The sequence below is a fragment of the Anoplophora glabripennis genome, unplaced genomic scaffold (assembly GCF_000390285.2).
Source record: "Anoplophora glabripennis isolate ALB-LARVAE unplaced genomic scaffold, Agla_2.0 scaffold279, whole genome shotgun sequence".
NCBI classification, from domain to species: Eukaryota; Metazoa; Arthropoda; class Insecta; order Coleoptera; family Cerambycidae; genus Anoplophora; species Anoplophora glabripennis.
In genome coordinates this window covers 3,630-27,291 of record NW_019416382.1, presented here as the reverse complement: position 1 = coordinate 27,291, position 23,662 = coordinate 3,630, and the positions used below count along the sequence as shown (strand labels likewise).

Sequence of the window (23,662 nt, the reverse complement as noted above, 5' to 3'; positions counted from 1 at the left end):
TTTAAAAATACTCTTCTGTACGGCACTGGAAACTGGTCCACTGTAAAACCTGACGCACAATGTGACCGGCATGGCGGTGTGATAAAAACGGACAAAAACTTTCGCAAGGAAAGAAATATGTAAATAGAATTTTATCGCACCTATTTTATATCGGCAAATTCAACTGCTTTTGCTTTTATTAATTAATAAAATTAATTTGTGTTTTTAAATAATAAAATCATTTGACATACCCGATGTTACAACAACAATTGTTAAAAATTTTATCCACCAACGTGTAAACACATTTGGGTCCGTCTTACTCAGTTTCTACGAACTAACACAAATGTTGTCTTGCTTCACCATAACACAAATGCTTCACCATAAATTAAAACGATATCCATCAACTCCGAGTTGCTATACACGCAAACCATTTTTGACACTAACTACCCATTTTTGACACTAACTACTAAAAAACTATTGTAAACACCACAGATAACAGGTAAATACTATCGCAACGACGATTGCAAAATCGGATTTCAGTATTCGGAGTCGCTGAAGCCACGTGGCTCTCCACGCGTATTGCGAATGACGCTAGAGACTACAGTTGTCCAGCTATGTAGTGGTTGAATGTACTATAACTTCAATAATTTTCTTCTCGGAAACTAAGGATTTTACAACATTTTTTTTACGATATCGACTCCATTTCTCATGCCGCATCTATTCCCAAATTTTTTTGGATAAGTTGTGAATCACCCTGTATATGGTTTGAGCAGCCTGATCCAATTTAACTATTAAATTAATTCGTCTGGAGCAGTGAAAGGGTTGAGAAATTTTTTTTTGTTCCACCTTGAAATTTGCACTAGTTCTAATGCGTGCCGTGGAACGCCTCGACGGCAACATGCTTCAGGAGAATGGCTCCAGTGCCGCCATTTTGAAATATTTTTTAATGAAAAAATTTTTCTGTACACTTAATACAAGCCTAATAACATACTTAAACAGATCTTTTCTATTACCTTTCCTTCTATTAAAAAAAAATTGTCAAAAACACGCTTTTTTTAGGCCGTTACAGTGGCGTAACGCTTTAAATACTCCTTAAACTGCTTATTAATAATATTTTATACTTGTTAATTTTTGTACAAAGTGCGTTTTACGAAAAGCTTGCGAGGCCCGTCTCGACCCCCGTCAGCTTAGGGACGAAAGAAATGAAACCACCCGTAGAGATATAAATATTAAGGTATTTCTATTTAACAATGTATAGTTTATAATCATCAACCTTTCCACAAATCTACAATTAAGAACATTACAAGTCCATGTATTTTACGTAAAGAAACAGGAAACATTCTACAAGGCTCCATGGTATAAATAATCATATAAACAAAATACGTAAAGTACAACTAAGCTAAACATAATAAACAATATTTCATCAACAACTGTACACAGTATACATTCACGTATTTCGTGTCGCCCTACGTAAAATGCAGTAAACAAAAGTAAAGAATAGTTGTATAATATATAATATAATATATATATTATTTATGCAATATTAGCTTGTATGGAAAATACCACATTTACAATGTACACCTCTGTTTGTGTATGAACTATGCATGTTTGCCATCTGTCTATATACAATAAATTCACCTATCTATATACAATTCTATTTTAATGGGTAGCATATCACAATCTGTACAGTTAGAGTGGCGGTTACGGAGGAGACTCTTCACTGCAGTAGCTGTCATCCTCGCTCTCCGACGACAGGTCACACAAGTACGGGTGGTACGGTGAGTACTGGTGCAGGTGGCTGCTTTCCCAGCAGCCGCTCTCATACTGTCACTTCACCTCTTTCTTACGCTTGCTCTCCACATCTGACACTGCAAACAAACACTCTAAATAAATCACCCCTCCAAGGGGCCGTTCCCTTCGACTGCAAACAAAATGGAAAGGTTCATTTCTTTCGTGCACACATTAAATAAATTTGTCCAATCAATTTGAATTTTATCACATATTCATGACGTTATGCGGAAAATTAGGAAATCCACTAGATATTTATATATTTTGTCAAATTTGTGACAAAGAGGAAAATGTCAGAGACCTGCTGATCTATTTAATTACATCTGTTACCAGATACTGCTGGTATAATTCACGGGTACGTATGCTAAATAGATAACTTTTACATAACTAGATTTTTGGTATCAAAGAATACTGGTTGACTCATTTGGTAAGATTTTTAGGAAAATATTTTAGTTTACTTGAATTAACCTTTCGAATAATACCATTAACACAAAATAAAATTCAAGAGCTAATTACGAACACAGGGTGTCCCGAAATTAATGCAACAAAATTTGATCACAGATTCTTAAGACAAAGGACCCTGCACTTTTCTTATGGGAAGTGGCTTTCGGCCAATTTTTTTGAAACTTCGCAGGTTGATAGTTCTTAACATGTAGATCAAAAGTCTCAATAGGCACAAAGCCCTAAATCCACCCCTTCCCCCCAAAAACTGCCTCAAAGTAGCGGGAGGGATTTAACTGATTTCTGTATGTAAAACAATTTATTTTTTAATCAACCCAACAACAATTCTTTCAGCCCCCTGAAATCTTCCCCTAAAAATAATCTTTTTTTTATATATCAGAACCCTGTTGTACGAGAATCACTAAATTTGGTACACAGGGGTTTTACGACATATGGAATCTGATGGTACTACTCTTTTTCGTGGGGAACTTCTTAAAACAATTTTTTATGGGCCACCTTGTCTTTGGAGCCAAAAAAATTTGATCGCATATTTAAATTTGTTAAAAGTTATTAGTCCGCTAGAAAGCCAATAAATTTAGAAACTTGCTTAAAACGCAATGTTTTCGAGAAAAAAGTCAAAATGTGATCGAATGCATATCGTGATTCACTATTTTTCCCAAGCATTCTGAGACAGCCTAATTTAAATTTACAGAAATTATTAACTTGAAAAAAAAGTGACCATAAAGGAAATTAAATTTTAAATTTACTTTCTTCTTTAACCTCGATCCAAAATGACAGACATGGCCAAAAAAATTCACAAAGTTGCAAAAAATGGTTTTTCTTAAATAATTAAAAAAACTATAGTTCCCATTGAAAAATTTTAAATGAAAAGGTAGGTTTTAAAAAGATTTTTTGATCTTTTATAAATATTGATTGCTTTGTTACTTTTTAAAATATATCGAAAAAACCGTTAAAAATCTTCTCTTTCCTATTCTTCTATAACACGTTTACATTTACATTCCCATATTTGCTATTTACTGTAAGTTAACCCGCGGCATGCTAAAAATGACTTTTAAAGAAAGAAATTGCTGACATTTTTTCACGAATTTTAAAATAAATGTTTTCCTACGACCTTGTGGAGGAGAGATAACATTTTTATTTAAAAAAAATCTAGAGCAAGCAATCAACACGTCACAGAGATGCGCGTAACGGAGTGAAGCGCGTAAGTTAAAAAATGTAAATTAAATAAAAATGGATTATTTCCGGGACTATTTTGTTTCTAAGGTGAATATGACTATAATATTCGCGTTTTATTTCATCAAACTACCCCAGATTAAGTACAATAGGATTTTTGTACGTGGTTCAGAAGCCGAGATATCAAAGATTTTGCAAGCACGAGTCGCTTAGAATGCACATCATCAGTTTTCAGAGCAAGCGCGTGCTTGCACGTTTCACTGTATTACTCAATTAGTAGTACAAAAAATCAATATCCTATTATTTTTTTCTTGAAAATGTAAATATTTAATATTAACCTCCATCAAGCTCATCGCTGTAAAATGTTAATTGCATCCTCGTTTTTTTTTTTAAATAAAAAAATGTCAACAATTTCATTCTTTAAAAGTCAGTTTCATAAACTAAAAAATTAAATAATTATTTGAAAAAAAGATGCCCGAAAAAAGTGCAATTATTTTCAGACATTTTTTGATCCTTCAAATTAATAAAATGGTAAAAATTGTTTAATAGCATGGTAACACAATTCTTTATGAAGAAAAGAGGCTGAAAATCGTTACTGTTACAATTTTCGAGAGCACCTTTTTTTTCAAAAAATCCATATCGAAAACGAAAAATAATAATTAATATTTTTAATTTTTCAAAAATGCACTTTCTTGGCTTGTCGTGGGCTGTACTTACAGTAAATAACAAGTAAGGGAACGTAAATGTGAACGAGTTATAGAAGAAGAGAAAAGAGAAGACTTTTTCGATATATCTCGAAAAGTAACAATATAATTGATACTTATAAAAAATCAGTTGATAGATCATTTTAAAACCTACAACTTTAATATTTTTTTAAAGGAGAAACTCAAATTAAAATTGAATTTCCTACACGGTCATATTTTTTTCCAGGTAATAATTTCTTTAAGCACTTCTCTATAATGCTTGGCCTAAATCAGCACAATAGGCTATAGGCAATAGGCAATAGGAAATAGGCTACAGAAAAAGAAAAAAAATTTGGGAAAAAAATATAGGTACTATCGTTAGTAGCAACACTTTTCCAAAACCTTCCATCATAATATCCATTGTGTTTTCATTTTAATGTGATATGCTTACTTTTATTCAATTGTTGGACATATTATCTAAGAATTATAAAACAGAACGAAGCCAATTATGTAAATTGTAGAAGAAAAGAAGCTGCTCCTTTTTTTTGCATGAATACCTACGAATAGGCTTTGAATTCAACAAGAAATTAAAAAAATGCAATAATATACAAAATGTTCCATTTGAATTAGGTAAGATCCTGAAGTTATCGAATACCCTGTATAAAGAAAAAATTTCAAACGCTAAGAAATTGATTTGATGCAAGATAATCGCTACAGAGACAAGGGTGAAAATCTGAATTACACCATCAAATTTTTAACTAAACTAGCAATTTTCTTTTTATTTAACAGAAAAACCCCTAGCCGAGCTTATGTCTGAAGTAGAAAAAAAAGAGGGTACATACCAGCACTTCGAGTTTTTCTCCTTAAAGCTTCCGACTCGGATTGTGTTTTATCGCCCCTGCTCCTAGTATTCTGAGCGGGCATATTGCTCCTCACCGACCTTCTGGTATTCATCACGACCGTCTTGGCGTTATTGGCGGCTACCCCCGCCCCGCTCTTCACCTTCGACTTGGCGGCCACGTTACCGGCATGCGTGTTAATCGAGTTTGATGGTTTCCTCAGTTTCTCGATGAGCGGTTCGTCGCTATCGGAACTCTCATCTTGTTGCACCTTCGCCAAGGTTTTCTTTACGTTGCCCGCTTTGGTCGGGTCGTTCTGACGAGTCTTGACGGTATCAAGCACCGTTTCCGACGCCTTCCTCGGCTTCTTCTTACCTTCCTCCAGGCTGTGATTGGAACTGTCCGACTCGTTACGCTTCCTTTTGGTGGGAGCCATCGTTCGAGTATTTTTAGTCACTGGCGAACTGAGTTCCGGGCTGCCCAATTTCGACAAAGCTCTGGTTCTGACAGACGAGCGGGTGGCCGGGCTCGGCGAGCTCGGCACCGCCTGGTGGTCGTTTGGTATCTCTATGAGTAGTTGTTCCAAGAGGCTCCTGTTCTGCTTGCTGCTGCTGTTCATCGTGCTGTTGGTGGAACAGGAGTTGCTGTCTTCGTCCGAGAGCGTCGGACTCTCTGAACCGCCCCGGCCCTTTTCGGGATTTTGGTTCGAGTATGTATACAGAGCAGGTGTTACCCTTACGGGTAATGGTTCCAAGTTTTCCTCCTTTTTAACCTGAAACCACGTGTTCATGTACAGTGGCAGGCAAGAAGTGTGCATTATGCCTAGCAAAAATGTATATAAATACTCGCAAATTCTAGAAAATGTCAATCAGTGACGTTCATCTTGGGGTCTGACAAGAAATTAAAATAAGGTAGCGAAATTGCCTTATAGAAAAAATATCACAAACATTTTATTGAGAAAAGTTGTTTGGAGTCAAATTTCTAGCCGTATACGAGGTGTTCACAAGGGAAATGGTAGCTTCCTTGAGCAAAAGTAAATTTAGATTAGGTTACTTTAGAATAATTTTGTTTTCTTAAAGAGTATAGTCAATTTTTTTTAATTCGTTCCTTAGGTCAAGTTTTCCAGTTTTTTTTAATATTTCAATAAAATTTGAGTTTTTTTTTGGGAAATCCAAATATCATAGACTTATTTTTGAAATAAAACATAGAGCTAAAAATACCTTTGTTTTATTGGCGAATTTTTTGGTAGTACAGATTTTTAGAAAACGCAGGTGTTTTATTAAATATCACTTTATTATGAAAAGGTACACTTGCTGCATGTCGCTAACATACGTTATTTCAGAGAAAAAAGTTATGATAAGTAAATAAACATCCGCCAGGCACAGACCGGTTTCGGATTTACTAGTCCTCATCAGTGTGTCATAGGTGAGACAACCGACGCTGTTCTAATCAATTTGTGCCACTCAAAAAAATTCATGAGAAATGCCTGAAAATAAGCTTCCTAATGTGGTTTCTCCCTTGATACAAGTTTGCTATATTTTTTCATGTAATGTAATTTTTGATAGATCTTTTTTACGTTTATTTTCTTTTTTTTATTTAGTGCCAGACCTAAAATTCGAACAACACCGACATTTTTTAGAATTTCTAAGATAAGAGACAATTGTCAATGAAAATACAGGTAAAATATAAATTCTACAAAATTTTTCATCTTATTTTTCTTTATATTTGCAACAATACAATTTAGTTGAAAAATTTAATATCAATACATGCAACACTTTCCAGCAAAACATCAACTGTTTTGTCCCCCTCTAACCACAATAAATTAAATGTTTTTTAGAAGTTATTTCAGTTTTACTTGTATTATATTGAATTTTTGAAATTTTTCAATAAAAAGCTGTATATATCCGAATATTAAACTGTCCCGAATGATACATCAGTGAACAAAGAACAACTTAAACTACCTAAAATTTTGTTTTATTAAAGTTAAATTTCTTACCTTGAGAGACACAAGGTTGATTTCGGCTTGCTGCTTTGCGGGCGGTGTTGGGGGCGACAGCGTCGCGGTCAACGACACCGCCCCTTGCTTAAGGCTGTCCTGCAGAGCACAAGTGAGTTCACAACACTGCTTCAGCTTGCTCGACTGATCGTGGTGACACTTATTCTCGTTCACGTCCTCCGTTGCGTTGGCGTTCACCACATTGCCTCCTCCTCTATCAGTGTCACCGTTCAAGCCCTCCATCTTAGCGAGCTGCGCCTCAATGTCCAGCATGATAGGCACTTGGGTCTTGGGAGGTAATATGTCAGCATGCGGACTTTGGCTGGCTTGGTTGGGAGACTTCTCGCTAAGGGCGTCCATGCTTTCTATCCCGCTGTCTTCGCCCTGACCAGCTCCGGAGTTCGGTGATCTGCCGCCGGTGACGGCGGTTTGCTTCTCGCTCAGTTCCACCGACTTCCTGTCGGGGGTGTTGCACTTGTCCGGTTCCGGCGATTTATCCTTCAGCGATGTAACGTCTGGTGCGATTTTCGCCACCTGAAATCGTTTTTACCATTTCATAATATTCTACCCAGAAAAACCTTAACTCTTAGAAATTATCAACTGCTGCTAAATTTACGTGAAATTAGGTAAGAATTTTTTATTTATTTATTTATATATTTATTTATACTGTATTTAATTTAGAAAATGCTTGATTCTCGGAAAATAAGGGTTAGTTTTTTTTTCTAGTTCTACATTTAAAAAAATAGGTACTTAAAAGTCAATGTCCCATTTTATCTACAGTCTAAACTAACGTTTATTTCTAAAAAATGTTTTAACAAAGGTTTTAATTATTCCTATCGTAGTTAGTGTATTGCCAAGGTAAAAGACTCAGTTTTTTTAACATTTTGACTGCCCTGGATGAATATATTCACAAACTGTTTTTGTGTCACTGATTCTAACGAGATTACTTTTTTGAAATCTGCTCGAAGCAGCATTTCTCACGATATTTAAGCTTCACTTAACCAATTTGAGTGGGCGGAGATCCAATACATAATCGTGTCCCAACTCATCTAGAACAGTTTGGACTATACAGGGTGATTCCTAAGTTGAGTCGTATTTTGTAACAGCGTACAGAACTACCTAATACAAGCATTTTTCTCAAATTTTATATTTATATTACATAAGTATAGAATATGGTTTTAAAAAAATTATTTTAATTTTTACACGCTACAAAAAATATGACTTAAATGTGAAATCACCTTGCAGTTTTCAGTTGATATTTTATACTCGAGAGTATCTAGAGAAATTGGCTATAAAAAAATCCGACATGTGCGGAATAAAACATTTCATATTTGATTTAAGTTGTACCTTGCTCAAGTGAAAATAAATATGAAATTTCGTAAGCTGCAGTTAAAAAAAAATCATATTATCTTAGCGGATATTCTTGGATGTAGATTAATGGTGTGATAATTTGTATTGCTTGAAAATATCACAAAAAACATACTCTTTTCTCGAATCAGATTTACTCAGTTAATTTACAATGTACAATTTCCAGTACCAAATACCTATTAGTTTTTGTAACAAATTGAAGTTTCTGAATCGTGAAGTTACAACTGCCTAATACTGAGCTAATTTTATTGAGATACGTAAATTAATAGGCCAATCATTAGAGGTTTTGTTTGTGACAAAAATACTAGTAGCAAACGGACTGTGCCATCATATAAAAGACAGTCTGTAAATATATGCTTATGTGTTTCCTACTCCAATTTACCATTAATTAATTTTTTTATAAACATTTTTATGCAAAAACCGCGTTTTTTTAGTTTTTTGATTATAAAACCTAAACTAACAAAGCAATCTGAATGCTATAAGAGACAATTTGTAGAGAATCGAAATACGAATAAAACGAGAGGTCGATCAATCTTATTGGATAATTAGAAACGAAGAAAACCTGGAAAAATCGTAGAGCTGATCCTGTGCACAAGAGTAGTGAATTATATGTACTTTTAAGTGTGCACAAAGCTGGCGCTGTCGGACCATTAGTTTCGGCACAATTACAATTTGAATTTTTTGGTGCACTATTTTGCAAAGTATCTGGATACATTGGAAATTTTAATTTTTCAGCCGGATTTTAAAAGTAGAAATATAATACTACAAAACGTATATTCTAATTTTCCGATAAAATGATGCGAAATAGGTGAAAAATTCCTCCAAACAAGCTCAAAAACTGCCCAGATGTGGTCGAGTAGTCAAGAAAGGTCGGGAGATGAGGGGCAGTTGATATGTAGGTATACAATTGTTAATAATGTTATTCACTGCTCTTGTGCACAGGATCAGCTCTACAAATTAAAAAATGGCGGAATAAAGTTTTTAAAAAAGCTAAATTTTTCCAATTTTTTCGGGTTTTCTTCGTTTCTAATTATCGACCTCTCATTTTACTTGTGTTTTCGATTATCTACAAATTGCATCTTTATAGCATTCAGATTGCTTCGTTACTTTGTTATATAAGCAAAAAACTAAAAAAATGCGTTTTTTGCATAAAAATGTTTATAAAAAATTAATTAATGGTAAATTGGAGTAGGAAACATATCTACAGACTGTCTTTTATATGATGGCACAATTCCTTTGCTACTAGTACTTTTTGTCACAAAATCACTGATTTAATAATTTAATACTCTATCGGCCTATAATCCCTATCCATTTTTTCAGCATTTTCCAAGTAACTAAAAAAAAAATGAAAAAATTGAGTCATTTATCAAAGCTATCTAAATGTGACAAATAAGCACCACCATATGGCAAAAACAATCTATAAAAACTTTGTTAGGAAAAAACCAAATAAAAAAAAAATGTAGAGGGAAGTACAAATTGTATTTACATTTTAAAAATTTATATTGTATGCAATAAATGCATTACTAAAATACACTTCACAAATAATGAATTATAATTTTGATAACATCTTTATCATTAACTTTTATTATGATGCAATGTTTACTAAACTTTGGAGATAAAATCTTTGTTAAACTAACTGCGTCATTCATTATTAGCCTTCCACTTCTGAAGTCACTTAAATATTTTTACAAACGTCAAGATAATATTTTAATTAAATTTAAAATTATTAATTGTGAACATTATTCGTAAGGAAAAAATTTCTTTAAACTATTTTTGAAAAATTTGTTTGCCAATTGTTTTTGTTTAAACAATAATTTCAAATGATGTGGAGGAAAACAACCACTAGTTCCTATATCTGTTAAATAAATAATTCTACTGAGGTTTATTTATATTTCATTCAGAGAAAAATGCATTAACTTAAAAAAATTGAAAAAATAAAAATTAAACTTGAAATTTTGAGAAAAAACAGTACATATAGAAAATCACGTGAATACTATTCTGCACTTGGTATTATTTTTTAAAAACGAAAAAATTAAATTATCATGATATTATAATTTACACCAAAATAAACAAAAAAAAAATGGTTAAAAAGAGTTGAATGAAATAAAAAAAAACACCATCTACCATAATATGAACACTTCAGTGTAAAAACGGTTACTTACCTTTTCCGTATTTTCAGTCCTATTACTTTCCGCGGTAATATGGTTCACGACTTCAGTTCGATGAGGTGGCCTCAGAACCCCCTTTTCTGCGGTACCCTCCAGCAGACCTTGCTTGAATTTCGCCTCCATGTTCATCTCGCCCGCGGTCGGCAAAGTCACCTGTTTATTCTGCAATTTATCCCCAAAGTTTTTGGTAAAAATCTTATTTCTACCCACGTCCTTCTTGAAGATATCTTTGATTTTCATCTTGTCCTTCCTGGATTTCTGAGGCAAACCCGTTATGGTACCCACGTTGGTCGAACCGAGCACTGGCGGCTTTTCCTCGTCCACTTGTTCGGCTTGACTTAGTCGCCTTTTCTTCTCATCGCAAATAATTCCGTTGCTGTCCACGTACTTCTTGTTGTTTCGCACTAACTCCGAGTCGCTTCCCCTCCTCTCCTTCTGTTTGTCCTTGTAGTGATTGTGGATTATAAATTTTGATTTTATGTCGTTCTCGCTCAGACTCGTCACCATGTCCTAAAAGGAAAATGTAATTTAAGGGCATACAGACAACATCAAATGCATATAACTGTTTGTGTGGATATCTTTCCACCCGTGAAAAAACTGGTAGAATGCATTAAGTATAGAATACATAGTAGGATTAATAAGTTTATGTTCAAAAGCTACATATGCATTTTCAATTAACCAATGAATATTATCACCGAGATTTCAGAATGATAAGATCCTTGCTGTCGCCAATTTTAAATATTTTTATGAATGGAAAAATATGTTAATTTAAATAAAAAACCTATTTATTGAAGATAAGTAAACGCTATTTTTTCAATTTGGCCCTGTATTATTGACGAATTAAATATCTTTCTAGATAATATTAATGATAATACAAATTTTATATAATATTCTGCAAAAAGATAGGAAAATGCCATTTTTTTTCTAAGCAAACAATCGTGAACGAGGAAAAACTATTTGAACTAGAACGAAAATACAGGCAATCCTCGAGTTACATCATTTTGAGTTGCGTTGAACAATATTTAACATCAGTCATCAATCTTACGTCAATGGTTTCGAGACACATCATGAAGTATTTCACAATATTTTTAAAGAACATAACATAAACAAAATTATTAGTTCCTGTCAGTGTTATCGATAAATGTATGAAAACAAGAAAAACGAATTGATAAGTTTCTTAAACCAAAGGTTTATTTTTATTATGGTTTATTTTATAAATAAAGTATGATTATTTAATATTAATATGTAGGTTTTTTTTACATTATATGTTCTGATAGAACCCAATTCCTTCACTTTATATATAAATGAAAAAAGAAGTATCGACTTACGCCGTTTCGATTTGCGTCATATATTTTGAGAACTGAACATGCTGTAAGTATGAGGACTGCCTGTACTATTTTTTAAACTTACAATTTTATATTAAATTTTATTCAAACTGAACTATAATGCATCAAATGGTGTTTTTAGTTGTTCCCATACAGCAACACATCAAAATTACCTTTCACAAAGATTTTAAAATATTTTCAAGTACGCGTACAAAATATTTGTTTTAATTAAGAAAATCGTAGTTTCACATTTCATTTTCGTCTTAAGAGATGAAAATAGCATTTTTGTATTGACTAACACATGAGAAAATCATTAATTTTTTTTCTAATTATCATGTTGATGCAGAAGGAAGGTGTAATTAAATATTAATATGATAGAATCAAATTAATTTCCTCAAAAGATTAAATTTTTAATAACAAATTGAAATTCTTAAAAACTGTGCTAATAACCAAATCCGTAAAACAAAAAAGAGAAAATTTCATGTATTCCAATATTATCTAAAAATTAAAGAGAACAGGTAACAAATTTAACATTAGAACAGTTTTTCAGACAACTAGTTTTTAAATACTTTTTTTAACACTGTTCAAAATTAAAGAAATTCATGGTAGCAATCCCGGTCTAGTTCACGATGAATTTAAGTATATGAAGCAAGAGCGATTTGAATTTGGATTCGTGAAATTGGATCTTTGTTGGCTGCAAATATTCAAAGATGTAACGATACAAAAAATATATCTAGTTATGGAAGTAGATGAGCAGACAAAATTTAAACTGTAAAATTTATAAAAAAAAAGTCAGTTCAAAAACTAAAACCGATCAATTTAAAAACGCAAGTTATAATAAGTGGAAGCGCACATGACAGACAATCGGCAGCCAATAATTTTTTTTATTTTTTTTAATAATAAGACTATATTCGTGCCTTTTTGTAGGTATGCGTGATTAGGGTGCTTCATTTGAAACGTACATTTCTTTTTTTCCTTCCATTGACGAAATATTTTTCGATATTGGAAAAAATATTCTCATCAAATTTCAGCCTTTAATTTTAATTTTTAGTACTGACTATTTGATTTTAAAATTTTGCTATTCATATAACACGTAAAACTTTTTTTTTAATTGTGTATCTATATCTCAGCTGCATTTCATGTTATTTTATTGTCCATAGGCGATAATTATAGGGGAATATTTGTTCTTTGAAAGTGCCCATAGTAGGATCTATGCGACTTGGAACGGTTTCACTGCTAAAATATTTAAATTTTTATCGATTTTTGCATTTTTCTCATAAATGACTAAATTTACAGCAAAAACATAAATGACATTTTTATAGGAAATTAAATTTGCTATAAAAAAAATCCTCAGTATCTAAGCGGTAAAGTTCAGTGCTGGATTTGCGGGGGGGCTAGTGCCAGGGCGGCAAATTCCCAAGGGTGGCAAAATTCGGACCTTGAGAAAAACATTTTTTTTTGCGCTATCAAAAATACAATAAATTTATATATTTATCTAAAAACATATATAATTATAAAATCATTTATAACTATATATAATTTATTAACAATATAAAATATGTAATATATGCTATTATATAAAATTATATATAAATTTATATGCGTATATGTATATAAAATTATCTTTAATTTTTTTCCCCGGGTAATTATTTTAGTTCAAATTACANTTAGCTTCCTATGATCTCAAAACGTCGAGATCTGATGAATACTCGATTTTCGAAAATCGGCCTGAAATCAATAACTTCCCAATATATAGTTTAGTTTATATAGCGGAAAGACAAAAAGTATTCTGAACCCCCAACCATTTTGTGTAGAATATGGGTAATGGGGCAGCATTTTTTTACGGTGCCCAGGGGGGCACTAAAGGAAAATCCGGCCCTGGTAAAATTATTAATTCATGAGATAAATAGAATCAAATGTGTGAAAACTTAAAATATCCTTGTTTTATCGCTATAGGATATATTAAATTTTCACATATTTAATTCAATTTATCTCTTGAACTAATAACTGTACAGCTTAAAAATTGAGGACATTTTTTTATAGCAAATTAAATTTCCATTAAAAATGTCTTTTACGTTTTTGCTGTAAGTCTAGTCATTTATGAGAAAAATGCAAAAAGTAAATAAAAAACATTAAAAAATTTTTTAGGAGTGAAAACGTTTACGTCACATGGATCCTACTATGGGCATTTTCAAAGAACAAAGATTCCCCTATAATTATCGCCTATGGACAACAAAATAAAATGTGAAATGCGGCTAAGATAAAGATAATGAAAAAAAAATTAAAAATAGGTTTACATGTTCAATGAGCAGGAAAATTTTAAAACAATAGCGAGTACTAAAAATTAAAATTAAAAGCTGAAATTTGGTGAGAATTTTTCCCCCAATGTTTAGACAGCGGTTGGCAACTGGCGGACCACGGTATAAGTCCGGACCGCAGAAGGTAAACAACTGGACCGACAAAAATTTTTTTTTAAATTTTATCAAATATATTATTTCAAAAATATTTTTCTGTAGATATGCCAGTGGCAGTTTCTCCAGTGACAGAATATGGCTGCGAAGTTGTTTCGCCTTTTAAAGCCTTTACTCCAAATGGAGATAATAGACTTGCAGGAAGACATTTCCTTGGAAACTTATAAAACTGCATTCGCCGAAGAATTTTAGAGAAAACGTCCCAGAAAAATATGGAAATTGCAAAAAATGTGCCATTTACCTGGCTACTATGTTTGGCTCCACGTGTTTGTGAAACTTCATTTCAAGAATAAATTTTTTGAAAAACCAATATCGCTCAAGATTAACGACAGCCACCTTGAAGAAACTCTTCGCATAACATGCGTGAACCTAACTAAAAAACTGGCTTAAAACCGCAAATGTAATTTCTCCCACTGATTTTTGAATACAATTATTTTGTGAGTGCAAATTAAAATAAGAAATTAGTAAGGAATACGAGTTTTTTTCAGGACCTCGTTAAAAATTTTCAAAAATATCCGGACCTCACCTAAAATTACTTGACCTCTCGTTTAGGACAATATTTCATCAACGGAGCGAAAAAAAAAGAAATGTACATGTCGAACAAAGCGCCCTAATACGTGATAGCGTTTTATCATTTAGCGACAAAATCGTAGGCCCGTCTTTCATGCACGTACTCATTGAAAATGAAATGATGCATATTTTTTGTCTCCTTTTTTCATTGAAATTCCTGGTTTCATAAAAACCACCCTTAACCGGTCCCATTGGTACAAGAGTAAATTCATTTTAAACCTTTTTTCATGGGTGGCAAAATATTCAAAGAAATACAGAAAAAAAGAAATAACTATAAATAAATAATTTTAGACATGCGAGAAAATTACCTGATGCTCGTGCGTGGCTTTAAACTTCTTAAATTTCTTCTGCTCCAGGTTATTCATCTTATTCTTCAATTGTTCTATAGCTGGATCCCCTCCCAGTGTCGGGCCTGTCGCGTTTACCGACAATTCTTCATTCATGGACGCAGTGCTATTATCGTTTTTCTTCATTTTCATATCCTGATTTTTCCTAACCTTTGGCTTCATCGGCGTACCGTCCGGATTAAGTTTATTTTTGTTTTTTATAACAACCGAATTCCTCCCCCTCAACGAGATGTGTAAAGGCGGAACACGTAATTCCTCACCGGCGGTAGACATCATAGAAGCGGCGGCCTTCTTAGGTTGAGTGTTAATAAAGCTCACGTCGACTTTGTAAGCGGGATTGATCGGTTCGGATTTCTCCAGTTTCAAGCGCAACTTGATCTTCTCCTGTTTAAGGGCAGGCGAATCGCGCCCACGGTCCCTCACCTTCGGGTTTTTTAATCTCGGTTTTATCGCATCGTTGGAACGCGCCTCATTATCACTATGATCTGTGGTGGCGTCGGGGCGAGTGGTGGAGCTCGTGTCGTCGTCCGACAAAGCGGCGGGCGACGGTAACCCTGTGAATACATCCTTTAGTTCTTCGGTGTCGCTCTCACCGCCCGAATGGGGCTCCAATTCCCCAGTTAGCGGGTTTATAAGAAATTTTCTGTTATCCTCTACGGCAGGCGCAGCGGAGGGCGGTGTCGATATTATATTTGAGGGTACGTTTAGGAAATCCTCCGGCAATTCCGGGAGAGGGCTGTGGGACAACTCCCTTTCCAAAGTGGGTAGTAACTCGTCCAGAACGTCAGGTTTTAAATCGGTGATGGATGGTGTTAGATCCAAGATAGAGTTGTTGCTGTGCACCAGCGTGTCCCAAGGACGGGATATCGCCACCGAGTAAGGAGGAGGCGATGGCAAACTCCTGGACATGACGCTATTTAAGCTTGGTTGCGATTGGGTGGGGATGCTGACTGAATTTGTAACCGAATCTGTGGAGTTGGATAGGGACGCAGTGGATATAGCGGAAAAATTTGAAGACAAGGTGGTAGTTTGAGAAATAGCATTCGGCTGAGACAATGAAGTATTAAGTGCGCTGGGTTGTGAGAAATTACTTGCTGGATTTTTGATGGGACGTGATAGAAAGCTATTAACGTTCTTCGTCACAGATATTCCTTGAGGCAAGGGACTCTTCAACTGCGATAAAACACTGATATTCGGAGGCTGAGGTAACAAGTTATTCAGTAACACATTCTTCGTCTGGGGCGCGGGAAGGACAGAATGGGCCGCGGCTTTCATTTGGGGCAAAGTAATGTTGGTCACCGAATGATTCTTCGATAGATTTTGCTGAGATAAAGGGATGTTTGACTGCGGTGGAGATAAAACGGGTTGAGAAATGTTTTGAGATGACACGCTGTTTTGTGCTGGATGATTTATTTGCGGCAATGGATTTTTTGTTTGGGATTGAGAATGAAAAATGTTTGTCTGGGTAATATTACTAATTTGGGACACAGGCGAACAATTCTGCTGAGACAAAAGACTGGTCTGGGTCAACGAATTGACCTGGGAACTGATCGACGTGGCATTTGTTGCATTTGAAAATCCTGACAAAGGCTGCTGTTTCACCTGTAAAGAAAAAAGAGGCACTATTTAGTACGTTAAATTATGATTTGGTTAATAGGCATCAAATATTTTCAGGTAACCTCATACAAATAAGAATAATTTTCGTTTTGTTATTAAATAAATCCCAGTACTTTATCCTCATTATTTTTCTCAAGCAAACGAAATACATGAGGCGTTTTCTAAGTTCACGTCATAACTTCTTCAACCATATCGTAGGTTCTTTCTTGGATGAAAAAGCCTTAATGAACCATGAATCCATTATACTATATCAGATCCTTTATTAAATTTCTTAAGGAGGTTTATCGGGTACGTCTAAAGTCAAATGAGAGTTTCTGTAGATTCGCTAGTGACTAAAGTAGTAAGCCTTTAGATTTGGTAACGTTGCACTTGGCTGGCCCGCTCGGCTCGGGTTCGCTCGCTCGCGTGCTATCATTCTGTTTGTCTGAATGCGAATTACAAATAATACGCTATGTCGAGAACAGCGACGTTGCCGCTATCACACATACGGTAGTTAAGTTAGTCAACGACAGCAGTTTGAAGGAGAATTATTATAAATTATGTACCTTACAAGTACCTAATCAATTTCTACGAGCTGTCATACGGTTCCTTAGATATCAGTTTTCTATTTATACAAGCTGCTGTTGAAACTGTTCGTCAATTGTTGCACATTCTAAGTGGAAAGACCAAAAAAATCTGCATTCTCAAAAGATTTCGTACTAAATTGTGAAAAATTATTTTATTAATATCTCGTCTCTTAGGTATCCAAACTAATTTTTTTTTGAGGATTTTCTTCATATTAATAAGTTTATATTGATTTTTTTATGAATATTTGTTTGTCAATTCCATATCAGATAAACCTCCTTAAGTTTTAGAGTTCTGAAATTTAAGTCACAGTAACACAAACGGAAAACTTTCCTCTAAATTTTCTCTAATATCGCGTTACCTGAGTTACATGCCACATTTTAATAAAAAGTTTTTTTTAATATTGCTTTTATAAATATTGAAAAATATGGAGCACTTAAGAGTATTTTCGAAACTGGAGAATATTGAGCAATTTCATTAGGACAATCATTTTCAAAAAATATAATGTATCACATTACCAAATTTTATAACAATTATATAATGCAGAACAAATTCGCAAGTCCTTGTTTAAATTTGTTTTTCTTTTCCATTCACATTTCTGCTTGATGAAAATTCTCCTAAAATCAATTCTCAAGGATTTTATAACGCCTGTGCCCCAAAAAAACATTTTTGTCAAAAATAATAAGGGAAAACTTATTATTTTCCAAATTTTTTGTTTCTATTTCTCAGTAAATATTTAATGAAGTATTTTATTATTATCTTGAAAATTATAGTGCCTGCAATAAAATTTGCATTGACTTTCCCCAAATGAAATACATTTTTATATGATTTAATAAAATTATAATTTATGCTCGTTTGAATACGGTAACATCAATATATATACAATTTTCATTTTCAAAGAAAATGGTAATCAGACAAAGATGAGGACATATTTCTCGAAAAATATGCGGAATTTTTGGCTAAATTCTAAAGGTATATTGATCACGAAGTGTTTAGTCTCTGAAATACAGTATTCAAAGCGCCTAAAGACGAACGAATTAAAATTTACAGGTATTTTTTTTCATTATAAGATTAATTAATAAAATGAAGTAGAAACTTTCGGGAAAATGGATAATTTGATAAAAAAACATGAAAGAAATGAAAGAGATGATTTTTATGTAAAAAAATGTAACGTCAAGGAAAATAATGCAAAATTTTACTTCAGCTCTCTGCGTCTTATAAAGAGTAAAAAGCGAAACAGCTGTCTACATTTAGATTTTTTTATTATAGGCGTTTTGAATATATTCTAAAAATCAGTTTCAGGAATTATAACTTGAAACTCTGTATGTAGAAAACTAAGCAACTTATCAATAAGTCTGGTTTATGCAATTTGAGACACCCAGAACACAATGAAAATGGAAATAGATATGTCAACAGAACAGTAGAACTTAGTATCTGGTGACAGCTAATTATAACATGAATTTAAAAAAAAAAATCTGGAAAATTTGAGAAATTTCCTGATGTTTCACCGAAATATTCAGACCTATGAAATTCCCTGATAATTCCAGGGATACTGTATAAAACCTATACTTGAAATAAGAAAATATTCTGTAAACTACTCAATATCTAATTTTTTCGTTAATTTTTTTAACTGAAACAGCGGTACATCAAAAATACTTAGATATTTAGCAATAAAAAGATGAGATCATGCGAACTTACCGTCATAGTGGTCGAGAGAGGCCTGTGATATTGAGGAGGTGGAGTTTTGTTAACCGCCACTGTTGTACTTGTCAGTATGGTGCTATTCTGCCTAATGGAAGTATTTGTTGATAAGGCGCTTGGTGATATACTGTTATTCACTAGCACATTGGCCTGAGTGGAGGTGGGGTTTGGTTTGACAAACGTGGAGTTATTAGAGTTTGTGCTCACTGTCACTGCGGGTGCTACTGGTTTATGCACTGAAACGGGAGGTGTCCGGATAGAACGCGCACTTGCGACTGACTGAGGCAACTTGGAAACATTACTAGACTCTTTGGGTCCGTCGTTCTGTAACAGATTGACCAGCAGGGGGCTCGATATAGTGACGGGCGGGTGTTTGCCCGGATAGGGTGGAGGTAATGCATTGAAGGGCGTTTCTCTGTTACTATGAATTGCCTGGTTCATGCTGGCGAAGGGAAAGGGACCGGCGAAAGCCTTTCCGCTGCTGCTGACATTGTTCGATGTAGCAGCGCTCGTGCCCACCCTTGGAACTACCGAATCTGGTGGGCACACCACATTCGGAGATTTGAATTGCACTTGAGAATTGTTTGGGTTAATTGCAGCGGAACCAGAAGTTGATAAGAAAGAAAGCCCGAGATCTGATTCCCGACGATCTGTGTTGCCTCCATCTAAAAAACACAAAAATAATATAATAACAAATGAGCTGATCTGACAATAAAGTGGACATAGATTAATTACAAAAAGTAAATACCCCAAAATGTCAGTCAAGATTGATTTTTAAGAGAAAAACATAAAGTATAGATATATACTTATGTCACTAAATATTATTATAAAGCCTCGACTTAACAAAATATTGTTGTTTCTGCAATTTTTAAAGTCCAAAATAAATTGTAAAACATTTAAACACAAAAGGACAGAAGCTATTAGAATTTTTTTTAAAGCATGATTTTTTTACGAAAATTTTTAGAATTTAAATTGTCTACAGTAAAATGACGAGTTTTTATTACGGAACTTTTTGGATTAAAATTTATGATTTCTGATTGACCAAATATATTTAATTACTAAAAATATTTAGAATAATGTATATATAGTGTAAGATATTGGGAACACATTATTAACCCAAAATTTTAAGTTGAGATATATTTGTTCTCATTAAAATAAAATTTAAATATATGAACTTAGTTTCATCCAAAAGTGTCTGACATTAAATTTTATGATATTCCTTTATAAGGTAAAAACATGTCATAATTTAACCTCGAATTTAATCAATTCTTTATTACCAAAATATACACAAAATCATATCTTTTTCCAAAGGTACTAATTGTCCCTATATATCAAACACGAATATAAATTATTAATGATAAATATTCAGAAATTTTGAGTTTATATATTTCCAGGGCAGTTTAGTTTTAAAACAAACCATCCAATATAAGTACATTGACTATAGCTAAATCAAATAAGACTTTTACACAAACTGTTTTTTTCTGAAAAATTTCTTTAGAAAAATAATTGTATGCAGGTACTTACCCTGTGCCGTTCTCAAAATGATTTCTTGAGGTTCAGAATTTACAGCACCTGTGGCTAATCTGAGGGAAATAACTTGATCTCCTTCGATCTGTACACTTAATATACCGAGGGCTCTAAGCTGTTGTGAGCCCTCGTTAGCCAGTTGTCTGAGGCGTAACGCTGCTTCACGAGGAATGGACAGCGTTACACGGACTGAGTTCCAGGGCTCCAGCTTGCGTACTTTAACCTGGTCACCCAAAATATCATTCAATCTGCCCACTACAACGTCTAACTGTACCGGGAACTTGGGATCTGAGAGGTTCCCTTCGCAGGTCAATACAGTTGTAAGTTCAGTATGACCATCACTATTTGCTGCCATCTAAAATCGGCATGGCGATCCGCGCCACTAAGCACAGGCCTAATTACCTAGGTAACCTTTTATATTCCGCCATCCAGAGCACTATAGGCACCTAAAACATAACAACATTAATTACCTCCACGGAATTCCTTACACGCCACTGGACTACTAGTAACAAAAAGCACTTAAATATCGGCGAATTATGAAAAATACAAGACATATTTAATTATAACGGGCAAAATCTGACCGATGTATGTGAAATCTTTCGCATTTTAAGCCACTAAAAGACACCAATATCACTAATAAAAAGATGGATCTGATCGCAGCCATCTTGTGCGCTAGACGGGGGAGTGTTATTCCATGTGTTCGAATGCAAAAATAACCGTCTACAAAGGCAGGAAGGCATTAAAAATGTCCCATTTTTGTACATCAGAGATTAAATTATCACACTTCCAAGTTTCCATTCGCGCTCTCATACATAAGTCCTAGTATTTATTACGGAAATTGATTTGCTTACGGCAAAGAAACATTATATACCCCATTTTATGTGACATACTTTTGACACTCAGATGCAGAATCCAGCTGGAAAGTCTATTGTAGCACTTAATTAGTTAAACTATATGATCACTATTTTGTACAATTTTATGCAAAAAGACTGTAAAAACACTCATAATCTTATTACAAATAATTAAACGCTTTCAACAATAACAACTTGACGCCATTCGCAATGCGTAAACTGGATGCGCACTAGAGCTACTCGAAATCGAACCATCACGACGACGACGGGAAGAAATATTTTTGACAGATCGTCGCGCAATTAATGGATAATGGAAACGGAAAAATACAAAAATATTAAATAATTGGTTTTAAAATCTATTGGGAATTATTATGGGAAACATTTTAGGAAACCCAACTATCTCCAAAAAAAAAACCTGCACTTTGTTCTGAGATACGGAAATCCCAAATTTTTTCTTTTTGATATCAATGAATGCTCAGTAGGTACTACGTGGATACTATAGAACTTTAAGTTGCTAAATTTCGTAAAAATTAATTTGTTAAATAAGTGAAATATAAACCAATATTATATAATACAGCATTTTCAAATTTTGCCCGTCATTCAAATGTATATACCTACCTATACTCCCTATATCTTCAAATGTAAGTAGGTAATTCATCACATATCTAGACAAATCAATGTAAGATTACTTACACACGTTATACATATTGCCTAACACATTTGCAAGATAATTTTCTTACGAATTCTTTTAATATCATTTTCTAACTAAAAAATCATTTTCACTTATTTGTTTTTACTACGAGTCGAAGAAAATCAGTAACAGTAAGGTTTGATTAGCTTTATCAAAATCTCATTGCTTTTGGTTCAAATATGAATTAACATCAGTGTTAACTTCATTGATAATATGGAGCTCGATTCCCTAATTTTTGGAACAACCATAAATAAAAATATACATCTGGATAATTTGCTATGGTAATGCTTGAAAGTATAAAAATGTAATAATTTTTGTTAAATTATTTTATTTAATAAGAGATTCAATAATAATCTAAATGGAACTATCTTCTTTTTATAATAATTCAATTATCGGGTTCACACGAATCAAATAATCCTTTATTCCTTATTTGGTTGAATGCCTTCTCAATATCATAGTTCCTACAAAATATAAATTATTATTTTTGTTTCAACATAAGCCTTACTCTAAAACAGACTTGTAAAAATCAGCATAAACTTTTATACGCCCATCATTGTACAGAAATTTTTGTACTACAGCTGCAGCCGCAGCTACAGTAGCAGCTACGATAATGTTTCGTCTAATTTGACTCTGCAAAAGACCACGCAATTGTGGTTTTGAAGCTTTACCTACTTCTCCAGCCATGTTCTAAAAAATAAATTAAACCCAATTTTAACCATTACCACAACCATTACATAACATTATTTTTAAAATTTATCAGAATTCTTTAAATGGTAGAAAATAAATATGAATAAACAATTAAAAAAATGTATATATTAATCTCACAATTTTAAGTTTATTCCACTAAATTACACAAATTAGATTCGAGTTTGGGCAGATCTAATAAACACTAGCTACTCTAGCTAGACATCAATTGACAATTACTGATAAATGTGACAAAAACGAATGTAACTAAAACAAGCAACNTAGCGGAAAGACAAAAAGTATTCTGAACCCCCAACCATTTTGTGTAGAATATGGGTAATGGGGCGGCATTTTTTTACGGTGCCCAGGGGGGCACTAAAGGAAAATCCGGCCCTGGTAAAATTATTAATTCATGAGATAAATAGAATCAAATGTGTGAAAACTTAAAATATCCTTGTTTTATCGCTATAGGATATATTAAATTTTCACATATTTAATTCAATTTATCTCTTGAACTAATAACTGTACAGCTTAAAAATTGAGGACATTTTTTTATAGCAAATTAAATTCCCATTAAAAATGTCATTTACGTTTTTGCTGTAAGTCTAGTCATTTATGAGAAAAATGCAAAAAGTAAATAAAAAACATTAGAAAATTTTTTAGGAGTGAAAACGTTCAAGTGGCATAGATCCTACTATGGGCACTTTCAAAGAACAAGATTCTCCTATAATTATCGCCTATGGACAATAAAATAACGTGAAATGCAGCTAAGATATAGATAATGAAAAAAAAAAGTAGGTTTATATGTTAAATGAATAGGAAAATTTTAAAAGAAAATAGCGAGTAGTAAAAATTAAA

At 33.4% G+C, this 23,662-nt stretch overlaps 2 protein-coding genes across 2 annotated transcripts; both read right to left on the bottom strand.

Annotated features, from left to right (window-relative positions):
• Nucleotides 1-1,196: 1,196 nt before the first annotated feature.
• On the bottom strand, nucleotides 1,197-21,643 carry LOC108908525. The gene is made up of 8 exons (XM_018712583.1): nucleotides 21,469-21,643; nucleotides 20,576-21,024; nucleotides 19,049-19,716; nucleotides 15,131-16,771; nucleotides 10,451-10,966; nucleotides 6,921-7,454; nucleotides 4,928-5,696; nucleotides 1,197-1,847 (listed from the first exon to the last, which is right to left on the bottom strand). The coding sequence occupies exons 2-8, from the start codon at nucleotides 20,931-20,933 to the stop codon at nucleotides 1,807-1,809; spliced, it is 4,527 nt and encodes a 1,508-aa protein (XP_018568099.1). The 5' UTR covers nucleotides 20,934-21,024; nucleotides 21,469-21,643; the 3' UTR covers nucleotides 1,197-1,806.
• Nucleotides 21,644-22,499: 856 nt separating this feature from the next.
• Nucleotides 22,500-23,061, bottom strand: LOC108908530 (cytochrome c oxidase subunit 6C-like). The gene is made up of 3 exons (XM_018712589.1): nucleotides 22,946-23,061; nucleotides 22,638-22,807; nucleotides 22,500-22,581 (listed from the first exon to the last, which is right to left on the bottom strand). The coding sequence occupies exons 2-3, from the start codon at nucleotides 22,802-22,804 to the stop codon at nucleotides 22,506-22,508; spliced, it is 243 nt and encodes an 80-aa protein (XP_018568105.1). The 5' UTR covers nucleotides 22,805-22,807; nucleotides 22,946-23,061; the 3' UTR covers nucleotides 22,500-22,505.
• Between the last annotated feature and the right edge of the window lie 601 nt (nucleotides 23,062-23,662).